The 11,320-nt window shown below is 38.1% G+C and overlaps 2 protein-coding genes and 1 pseudogene across 2 annotated transcripts; all 3 read right to left on the bottom strand.

The window, feature by feature from the left end:
• Window positions 927–1,700, bottom strand: LOC107621340 (uncharacterized mitochondrial protein AtMg00810-like). The gene has a single exon (XM_016323369.1). The coding sequence runs from the start codon at window positions 1,698–1,700 to the stop codon at window positions 927–929; it is 774 nt and encodes a 257-aa protein (XP_016178855.1).
• On the bottom strand, window positions 2,125–3,575 carry LOC107621341. Its single transcript, XM_021114710.1, has 2 exons — window positions 2,450–3,575; window positions 2,125–2,159 (listed from the first exon to the last, which is right to left on the bottom strand). The coding sequence occupies exons 1-2, from the start codon at window positions 3,573–3,575 to the stop codon at window positions 2,125–2,127; spliced, it is 1,161 nt and encodes a 386-aa protein (XP_020970369.1).
• LOC107621342 lies at window positions 4,427–10,308 on the bottom strand (annotated as a pseudogene).

The following is an 11,320-nucleotide window of genomic DNA, read 5'->3' as shown; positions in this document are numbered from 1 at the left end:
AAATAATATTATACAGAAAAATTATTTTATCTATATTTTGTTCTAATACCATATCATTATAATTACTTTATATAGATTTATATTTCAACGTGTTTCACCAACATTTTTTTTATATTTAAATTAATCAATTTCAAATCGATTCTTTAAAATTTTTCATATTTTTTAACCTGACTCTTGCTATTAGACTTTGAGAAATAGTGTAGAGTAATAAAATATTTTTATATGAACTATTATATAATGCTTGATACACCTTCAGAATAAATAATTGTTTTTAACTTTTTATTATTAATTAAGAAAGCGAATCACCACACCGAAGTCAAAACCCGGGGGAGAAGAAAAATAAATGAATCACTCATAAGATAATGTAGTTCATTAAAAAAATATGAATACATAATAAGATACAAAACAACGCATTAAGCAGACAATTATTTTAATTCGTTCTTCCAGAAAGGAAAATTCAATCAAGATGACAATTATATAATGCTTTTGCTTTGCTTGTGCATGTTGATATAAAATTGAATCAATAAAATGAAAAGAGAAGAGCGATACATAAGATCAGAATAACCGGGGAGATCAAAGATGCCAAATATTGTCACATTCTTTATAAATTATTAAAAGAGTAAAGTATCGTTTTTGTTGTTAATGTTTGTGGTAAGTTCTATTTATGTCTCAAACGTTTAAATTGTCCTATTTGTATCTGCCAAATTGCCTTGTGTTTTATTGAATAGCATATCAATTATATATACAGTACTTTACCTAACAATTAGCTACCTGATTTCCTAATTATGGTAATGCAAGATATTTATAGCTAATAAAACAGGATACACCAAATCAACTAAAAACTGAAAGGAATTTGTTTTCTAATAATTCCTAATATTTAGCCGTGACATATGTGCCTTGATATGCATCAGATTTCATTACCCCCCTCAAGTTGGGGCATGTAAGTTACTAATGCCCAACTTGTCCAACATTGATGCGAATGAATGGGAGCTTAGAGCTTTAGTCAAGATATCGGCAACCTGAGATTTTGTTGGGACATAGGAGGGAAGGATGAGGCCCTGGATGATAGCATCACGAACAAGATGACAATCAACCTCAATATGCTTAGTACGCTCATGAAAAACAGGGTTCTTAGCAATATGAAGTGCTGCTTGACTATCGCATGAGAGAGGTATGGGTTGCGTGTGGGAGATCCCGAGACTCAAGAGCAGTTCCTTTAACCATTTGAGTTCACAAGTGGTATTAGCCATGGAGCGATACTCGGCTTCTGCAGAGGACCGTGACACTGTATGCTGTTTCTTTGTTTTCCATGAAATTGGTGAGTTGCCAAGGAGAATAACCCAGCCAGTGAGAGACCGACGAGTAAGAGGGCAACCCGCCCAATCAGAATCACACCAAGCATGCAAGGTAAAATCGTTTTCCCGGCGCAATAAAACACCTTGCTCAGGCCGGCCTTTTAGATAGCGAACAACTCGTAAGGCAGCCTGCCAGTGTTCTTCATGAGGCTGGTGCATGAACTGAGAAAGAATGTGAACACTGTATGAGAGTTCCGGGCGAGTGAAGCACAAATAAATGAGACGACCAACCAAACAACGATACTGGGCTGCATCAGAGAGCAAAGGTCCTTCAGCCAATGCAAGACGATGATTTTCTTCAATAGGTGTAGACACAGGCCGAGAGCCAAGCATGCCAGTCTCCATGATAATATCTAACGCGTATTTGCGTTGGTTAAGAAAAATGCCAGTAGGAGAGCGAGCCACTTCCACCCCTAGAAAGTATTTTAGTTTCCCCAAGTCTTTCATGTGGAAGCATTGATTTAACTAGTCCTTGAACTGGCGAATAGTAAGAGAATTATTACCAGCCACGATAAGGTCATCAACATAAATGAGCACCACAAGTTGAATATTGTGATGACGAGAGACAAACAGTGAGTGATCGGAGGCACACTGCTGAAACCCGTATTGCAGGAGGGCAACAGAAAGTTTAGAGAACCAGCAGCGCGGAGCTTGGCGGAGTCCGTAGAGGGATTTTTGAAGTTTGCACACCATGCCAGGAGTAGGGACATGAAACCCCGGTGGCAATTTCATATAAACATCCTCCTCAAGATCCCCATGGAGGTTTTGTTCACCCGCTCCAATCAGCATCCTCGAAATGAGGTCCTGTATAGCACAAAGCTCATGAGTAAATAGTACAGTACAATTTGCATCCTTTGTTAATTGTGATACTGAAATCAAATTGCATCTTAGTTTTGGCACATATAAAACATTGGTCAATTTAAGTCCTCCATCAAGAGTCACCGTTCCCTTTGTATTAGCAAGAACTTCTTCTCCGTTTGGTAGCCCCACCGTGCATCCTTCAATACGCTCTAGACCCCTTAGATCTCTTGAATTCCCTGTCATATGGTTAGAGGCTCCACTATCTATAATCCACACAACATATCCTTCCTTACCAGTCATGCTTTCAGTTCTACTTCCGTTGTTGCCATTTAGCATCTCTAACAGCGTCTGCCATTGTTTTTGGCTAAGTCCAGTCACTGCGCTTCCTCCTATTTCTTCTTCATGGTTACTTGATTTTTCTGTTGTGGCTTGTGCTGTGTTGGCACGTATGACAGCCCCCCCTCGCAAGCGTCCTCCCTGCTTATGCGAGGTCTTGGTGTTGCTTCCCTTTTCGTCTCGAGATCGATCTCCCCACCATTCCGGATACCCAATCAGTTGAAAGCACCCCTTGATCTCGTGTCCTGTTCTTCCGCAGTGAGAACATACGAGTGGCTTTATTTCATTTCGGCTTTTGTGCTTGTACCCAGTGTGTACTGCCAGTCCCATTAAGCTTCCTTTGTCTTCCTTGGTTCTGCTGATCATCTTCATTCTCTCTTCCTGTACCAAAGTTGCATACACCCTGTTGAGAGAAGGTAGAGGATCCGTTGCGAGAATATTAGATCGCACTGTGCCATAGCTTACGTCTTCTAACCCCATTAGAAATTGATGCACCTTTTCTTCTTCCCTTCTCTTATCTAATCGTGACCCAATGTCACACTTGCAGCCTCCGCAAGAGCATCTAAGCACTGGTTCATGGTTTGCCAACTCATCCCAAAGAGTCTTCAGTTTTCCATAGTATTCCACCATAGCCAGTCCTTGTTGTTTGCACTCGGCAAGTTCAGCTTTCAATTGTTGAATTCTAGGACCATTCACGTTGGAAAATCGCTCCTTGATTTCTTCCCAGAGATCCTTTGCATCTTCAGTGTATGAGATGGTGGAGCACAGCTGTGGCTCAATTGTATTCATCACCCATGAGACAAGCATGGATTGAACCGTCCACCAATCCTCCATTTCAGATGCCCCTTCTTGTGGTTTCTTGTGAGTTCCATCTAGAAACCCCCACTTTCTCCTAGCACGTAGCGACACCTTCACAGCTCGAGCCCATTCTTCGTAGTTCTCTCCTTGTAATTGCACTTGTGTGATTACGTTTCCAGGATTGTCGCTAACGCTCAGATCATAAGGCGATGGTCCTTTGTTGGATCCATCTTCGTCCTTTTTTGAATCCTCTCTTTTTGGAGGAGTCACACCTACTCCAGGCATTTTAGCGGCGGAGGTTTCTTTTGTGTGATGATTATCAGAGCCAACCTAGCTCTGATACCATGCCAAATTGCCTTGTGTTTTATTGAATAGCATATCAATTATATATACAGTACTCTACCTAACAATTAGCTACCTGATTTCCTAATTATGGTAATGCAAGATATTTATAGCTAATAAAACGGGATACACCAAATCAACTAAAAACTGAAAGGAATTTGTTTTCTAATAATTCCTAATATTTAGCCGTGACATATGTGGCTTGATATGCATCAGATTTCATTAGTATCTTAACGTTTATAAAAGTGATTCAATGTTATCCTACTATCAATTATACTAACAAATCAGATTATATTTTTCAATTATTCTTATTTGGATGTATTTATTTTCAATTAGGTCTCACTTGAATTTGTTCGATTTTAATATTATACCCACTATTTGTGTTTAGATTCAATTATGTCCCTAAAAAAGTGAATTATGTAAATATTGTAGGAATTAGTTTCAACATTTGATGAGCTATTTTTCGGAATAAATCATCGATTCTATCCCAGATATTTGTATTCTAACTTCAATAAGAGATTTTTAAAACTCAAACTAAAACGTTCATGATGTGTAATTGATGGCAGGATAACATTTAATCACTTTTATATTATATCAGCATTTTTAATACTCTGTTATGTTGACAGATAATGGTTCACGTTAGATTTTACTTAACGGTGTTTATTGGATATTTGATTGATGTTTAACTTGATCTCTGACTCAAAATTGGAAGTATTTCAATCGTTACCTCATTTTTTTCGGTGACTGAAATAAACTAAACAAAGAAAAACAAAACAAACAAAACAATGATCTGTTTAAATAGAGCGACAGTCCCGTTTAAGACTACTCTTAAACTCCTCCCAAGGTGAAAGAAGCTCCACATGTGAAAGTTGTAACTTCATCACCATCTTTGCCATAGTATCTGCCACCGTGTTTGTATCTCTCATAATCAAACGAAAGTCAACACGCCAATTCCAATACATGATATCTCTTATTTTGAGTACCAATGGATCAATAAACCCAAAACCATCTTGAGTAACAAGATTAAATGCTTTCACACAATCCGTCTCACAAATAATATCTCGTTGACCCACATCCCAAGCTAAGAGATATCCTCTTCAAATGGCAAACAATTCTCCTTGAAGAATAATATTACTCTCAATCATTCCCAAACACCCCTTTGCCAACTCCCATTACAATCTCTAATAACACAAGCAAAACCAGCACTATCACCCGAACCAAAATAACTAGCATCACAATTAATCTTAAAAGTACCAATAGATGTGGGATTCCAAAAACCATTTAGAGTAGAGGGAAGGGACATACGTTGTAATTCAAAAATATTCCTAAGCTCCTTTTCTGAAGTTAATGCCAGACAAATCACTTTTTTCGGAGGCCAAGTTTCATGAGCATTAAAGATGTCATTATTCCTTGCTCTCCATATCCACCAAAGTCCCGAAAAGAACTTGAACGGATGCTCTCTGCTATGATACAAGAACCAGTTCTTCAAATCCAAAGGATGACAAGAAATATCCAACCTATGCCAAACAAGCTGAGCTTTTGGACAATCCCAAATACAATGTAAAACCGATTCCTGGCTAGAAAGACATCTTGGACACCTATCCGATGACGACATCCCTCTTCTAATGCGAAAACTTGCAGTAGGAAGAGCCTCCTTAAGACACAACCAAGCCAAAAACTTATGCTTTTTCGGAACAAGCTGACGCCAAAGCCAAAGCCAATTCTCCTGCTCCTCCCAACCAAATAGCTGCCTACACAACCACAAGTAATCATTGCGTGAGTCATAGACTTTGTCAGCAGACCCACACCAATACCAACTCACTTCTGGACCTGCTTGTTCATCTGGATTGTAAGAGAGAATATTACCTTTCAGATTTTGAGATAAAGGAGAATAAAGAATATCCAAATGCCACCTACTAACCGACCAAATATCTTGTATCCGGAGATTCAAATCAGAAATGTGAACATAATCCATCTCATTAGATAACCGTCCTTCTCTCCTCCAGCTAGAAAACCAAAAATTCTGGTTCAAATCTCCAATACACCAAGCAAACCCATCCTTCAACACTTCCCAAGCCTTGCAAAGACACCTCCAAATGGGAGAGTCCTTGTTCTTAGTATAACTAAAATAGTCATATATAGATGATCGGTATTTGGCATCTAACAATTAGACCCATAGCTTGTTTGGCTGTTGGAAAAAAGTCCAAACTAGCTTCCCAAGAAGAGCAATATTTACACAATAAGGATCTCTAATCCCCAAACCTCCATATTTTTTTGGAGTAATCAGTACCTTCCAACTAACAAGATTCAATTCTCTTCCATCAACTTGTCCTTTCCAAAGAAAATTCCTCATCATAGACTCCAATTTACTAGTGATTCCTTTGGAAAAAATAGAGACATGCATCTGGTACGTGGGAATAGCGGCAACAACAGAATTAACCAAGCAGAGTCTACTAGCCCGATTGAGTAAATTTCCTTTCCAGCTTGCTAGCCTACTCCGAATCTTATCCAGGACACCATTGAAAGCTGAACGAGTCACCCTAGAATGGCTAAGGGTAACTCCAAGATACCTGCCCAAGTCCTGGACAAATCTGATAGAGGATACCCCAGTGAAAACATCTTTCCTTGTTGCAGAGACATTCTTGGAGCAAAGCGCTTTTGACTTCTCCACATTAATCTTCATCCCAGATGCTTTGCAAAAAGTCTCTAAAATCAACATCACATTTTGCACTTGTCTCTTTGTAGCTTTACAGAATAGAAGCAAGTCATCCGCAAACATTAAGTGGGATATTCTTGGTCCCCCTCTAGAAATAGCAACCGGCTCCCACAAGCCCAAATCAACCTTATGACTAATAAAGCATGCCAATCGCTCCATACACAACACAAAAAGATAGGGTGACATAAGGTCTCTTTGTCTAAGACCTCGACTAGGAGTAAATCCATTCAGACGATTCCCATTCCAAAGAATAGATAAGGAAGAAGCAGTGACACAATTCATAATCAAATTAATTGTAGGAATAGAAAAACCAAAGCTCTTAAGGGTATGAGCTAAAAACCTCCAGTCAACTCTGTCATAAGCTTTCTCCAGATCAATCTTAAAGGCTAGTGTGCCTTTCTTTGATTTAGTCTTCTTCATAAAGTGGAGAACTTCTTGAGCAATAATGATGTTGTCAGGAGTTCCTCGTCCCGGAATAAATCCTCCTTGAAGCGGGCCAACAATCTCCGCAAGATGAGGACGAAGCCTATTAACAAGGACCTTCGTGATGATATTGTAAACTACATTGCAGAGACTAATCGGCCTGAAATCTTTCATAGATACCGGTGATTCAACCTTTGGAATAAAAACCAGTAAAGTCTCCAACATTCTCAGATCAAGAGTAACACCGGAGAATGCCTGCTTAACCATCTTTCAAACATCAAGACCAATGATCTCCCAATATTATTTGAAGAAGAAAGCTTGAAACCCATCAGGACCTGGAGCTTTAAAAGAGTTCATGTGAAAAATAGCTGTTCTGACTTCCTCCATAGTAACTGGTGTCGTAAGATTATTGCAAGCTTCCTCATTCAGAGAAGGAAAAGGCACATCACCAAGGCAACCCAAATCAACATAATCCAAATGACAGAATAAGCTTTTATAGAAAGACTCTGCTTCTTGACTCAGAACCTTTGGATCAGTTTCCCACACTCCATCCTTGAGAAAAAGGCCATGAATCTTATTATGCTTCCTTCGCGCAAGAGTTTGAATATGAAAGAATCTTGTATTCCTATCCCCGAACCTTACCCACTGCTCTCTGGACTTTTGGAACCATAGGAGCTCTTCTTGCACTAGAGTATTATTATAATCATCAAGTAACTGTTGTTCTTTCTAACGCAAATAAATACTATCCACCACTTCCAAACACTTTTGTAAATAATTAATCTGCTGCTCTAATTCTCATTTCTTAACAAAAATGTTACCAAATACTTTCGAGTTAAACTCTAGTGAATTATTCTGTACTTCCGAAAGCTTGCCATGAATCCCTCTATTACCAGACCACCATGACTGATTCACAATATCCCTATACCCAGGATGAGTAGCCCAAGCAGCAACAAATCGGAAAGGTAGATTCCCTTTAGGCTGAGGACGACCTTTACAACGCACCAGAATAGGGCAATGATCAGACTGAAGCCTATTTAAAATTTCTGCATAAGCCTCTGGAAAGATGGATAACCAATTACTATTTATACAGACTCGATCAAGCTTTTTTGCCACATCAACATAATTTTTCACCCTTCTGTACCAAGAAAACCGCCTCCCAATAGTCTTCAGATCAAACAAACCACTATCCCCTAATGAAGTAGCAAACATGTCTGCTCTTTGATAAGAAAATTGACAGCCCTTAGATTCATGAGAAAATTTGACTTCATTAAAATCACCAAGAACAATCCAAGGTCCTTGAAAAACCATGGATTGTGCAACAAGATAATCCCAAAGGAGAACCCTTTTATTAAATTGAGGACTGCCATAAATACCACTACACCTCCAAATTAAATTATCAAATTGAACCTCAACAGTAACACCCTGATCAAAAGCATCAATGAACTTACAACAAACACCCTTCATAGAGAATAGAAACCAAATACCTCCCTTATGCCCTTCTGCTTCTACTATACCAATAGAGTGATACCCCAACCTTTCCCAAAATAATTTTAAATGCTGAAAGGGGGAGTGAGTTTCAACCACAATAAAGAAAACAGGTCTAAATTTTCTAACAAGTTCTTTACAATGCACCCGGGCTAACTTATTAGAAGTACCCCTAATATTCTAAACAATCGTATTTAAACTATCTATAAATAATAGGGACAGAATAAATAAGAACATAAACTCTAATCAGAATTACCAACCTCAATAGGTGGTTTGTCCTGCGGTACTGGCACACTCTGATCCTCAATAATTGCCACCTTTGGACCCCCTAACACTGTACCTGCCATGCTTCCATCTACTAAGATTTTTTCCGTTGTGCCACCATTTTTATCAACTGGCGAGTTCTGCAGGGAGGAAGGCCGATGACGCTTCCGTAAAGAAATTCCACGATGTGCAAGAGTTCTACGCAATGGAGATGGCGCAATTTCATGTTTTTCTCGCTTCCCCATCCTAATGCCAATTGATTTGCCTCCATCACCATGCAAATTGGGCCTTGGAACCCTTCTCGAACCATACTTGTGCTGCTTTCCATCTTGGTCTTTCAAACCTGATGACTGGCCCATTGTGAATTTTTTCTTACACAGCACTTGTTGCCAGCCCTCTCCATCATCCATGCATGCCTCATTAACATGACCATCAGGCACGTGAGGAGCCAATGATTCCGTAACCACATCCTTCCCTTTAACAACTCCTAACTTCTCACCCAAATCACGAGAATTCTCACCCAAATCACGAGCTTCTGATTCAGCCTCTTTATGAAGCTCATGATTGTTGTGTGGCACTAGTGTCGGGGCTTTATTATTTTTTCCATCACCAAAGGAATTTCTGTTTCCTTCCAAGGACTCCTTCTCCATGCACAACGATTTATCATGCCCATACCGTGCACAAGTAGCACAAATCAACTGTAAACTCTCGTACTCCACTTCATGAGTCACACCCTCCACTATAATATGTTTGATTACAGGCAACCCAAGATTAATTTGAACACAAGCTCGAGTATATTTTCCTCTTTCTGCAAGCTTAGTGGCCAAATCTACTTTCACCGGAACCCCTATTGCAGAAGCAATTCGCAGCATTGCTTGTTCCTGATAGCACCAAATTGGAAGTCCCGAGACTCGAATCCATACCAGCGTTGATCCAAAGAATTTTTCGCATGGCCTAAAATTCACATCCCATGGCTTTACTGCAACATAGTGACCGTCTATCAACCACGAGCCACCAAGAATAACTTTCTCACGATCCGCAACAATATCAAATTTCCCTCCTTTGATGCGCCATACTATCCGAAGCTTATGCATGAGAGCAGTGTAGCCATAATGCTTATCCAGCACCTTGATCACGATGGCTTCCTTGTAAGGTTCAGCTAGACAGCTCTTTGCCTCCTTGGTAAAACTGACACTTGGTGGGCACGAATCACCCTGCTTACCTGTCACCGTCGCGATACCATCTCCAGATAAAGATCCTACTAATGCAAATGCCTTAGACTTTTCTGCACCAATGACTTTATCTCTAAAAGAGACCTTGGATGGCTTTTCTAACCCCTCTCGAGAAAAACCCTCCTTAACACCGGAGACACACCCACCCACGCTCTCCCCCTTATCTCTTCAAAGTTTTAAAAATACTCTTAAATTTTATTTATTTTAATTTTGTCCCAAAAGTTTTTTATTTGTATCAAATATACCATCGACGGCTAAATTTTCAAAAAAATTAAGACCAATCTAACAATAATGTATAAAAATTATGCTTGATTAGTTTGTATTGAGGGTTGTTCTTATGAAATTGTTGTTGAATTGGTCTTAAATTTTTTGAAAAATTAGCCGTCATGGGTATATTTGATGCAAATCGAAAACTTCTAAAACAAAATTGAAACAAAATAAAATTTAAGGATATTTTTAAAACTTTTATCAAACTTCAGGGACAAAAAATATACCTTATCCAAAAATATATTATCAAATGAAACTTGGAATATTCGTGTTTGTATGCGGATGACATTTTCTTCCGTGATAATGAAAAATAAAAAGAGGATACATGAGAGAAATTGATAGCATTCATAATACTTGACAAAGTCTGAAAATTTATTTCTCCCATATTGATGTTGTTGGTAAAAGTACTAGAGGTTTTCTTTCACATAAAATAATTACAAGATATTTATTAATTTAATACACAATCTAATGAAACATCTTTGACGATCATAACTTTAATTTGTGCCACTTCATATCATGGTTTAGTAATGCTTATTGTTACTGCATGAGCCAAAGATATTAGAAGCCTAAAGTCAAATATTTAATTTTAAAAATATAAAAATAAATAATTATTAAATATTTAAAATTTATCATAAAAAATAAATTAAACAAAAATTAGAGGGCAAATTATGAACATTATAAAATTCACTATAAATATTTTATCTTGACAAATAATTAATCATCCCATTTTAGTATTTTACATATACTTTTAGGGGTGTCCGCGGATCGGATCGGATCGGATATGGTCGAAAATTCGATCCGATTTGCACAATTTTCATCGGATCGGATCGGATATGATATCCGCACTTTTTGGTGCCGGATCCGATCCGATCCGATCCGCAAATGTGTGGATCGGATATCGGATATCGGATATCGGATATATCCGCATAATTAAACCTTCTCTTTTTAATCATATTTTTATGTGAAAAATTCAATAAAAATATTTCTTTCACACTTTTAAACTTATTTATTCCTAAAATATTTTTAATCAAACACTTTCTAAATAACAAAAATAAAATAATATAATATATAAATAATAATTACTAACTAAAACATACAAATAAGTAAATATAATACCAAACATATATATATTTATTTATTTTTTAATTATTATTGTGCGGATCTGCGGATCCGCGGATCGAATACGCGGATGTAGAGCAGATATCCGCAATCCAATCGGATCAATTTGCGAATCGGATTGTATCCGTAATTTTCAGATCGGATACAAATATTTACCGCGGATCTGCGGATACAATCCGATC

Source organism: Arachis ipaensis, chromosome B10, assembly GCF_000816755.2.
Source record: "Arachis ipaensis cultivar K30076 chromosome B10, Araip1.1, whole genome shotgun sequence".
NCBI lineage: Eukaryota > Viridiplantae > Streptophyta > Magnoliopsida > Fabales > Fabaceae > Arachis > Arachis ipaensis.
The sequence above is the reverse complement of the archived record's forward strand: the minus strand, read 5'-3'. Positions and strand labels throughout refer to the sequence as shown.

Coding starts and splice junctions, on each gene's coding strand:
- LOC107621340 (XM_016323369.1), bottom strand. CDS start 1,700: ATGGAGACTGGCATGCTTGGCTCTCGGCCTGTGTCTACACCTATTGAA.
- LOC107621341 (XM_021114710.1), bottom strand. CDS start 3,575: ATGCCTGGAGTAGGTGTGACTCCTCCAAAAAGAGAGGATTCAAAAAAG. Junction 2,160..2,449: donor TAGAACTGAAAGCATGACTG/GTAAGGAAGGAT, acceptor TGTGCTATACAG/GACCTCATTTCGAGGATGCT.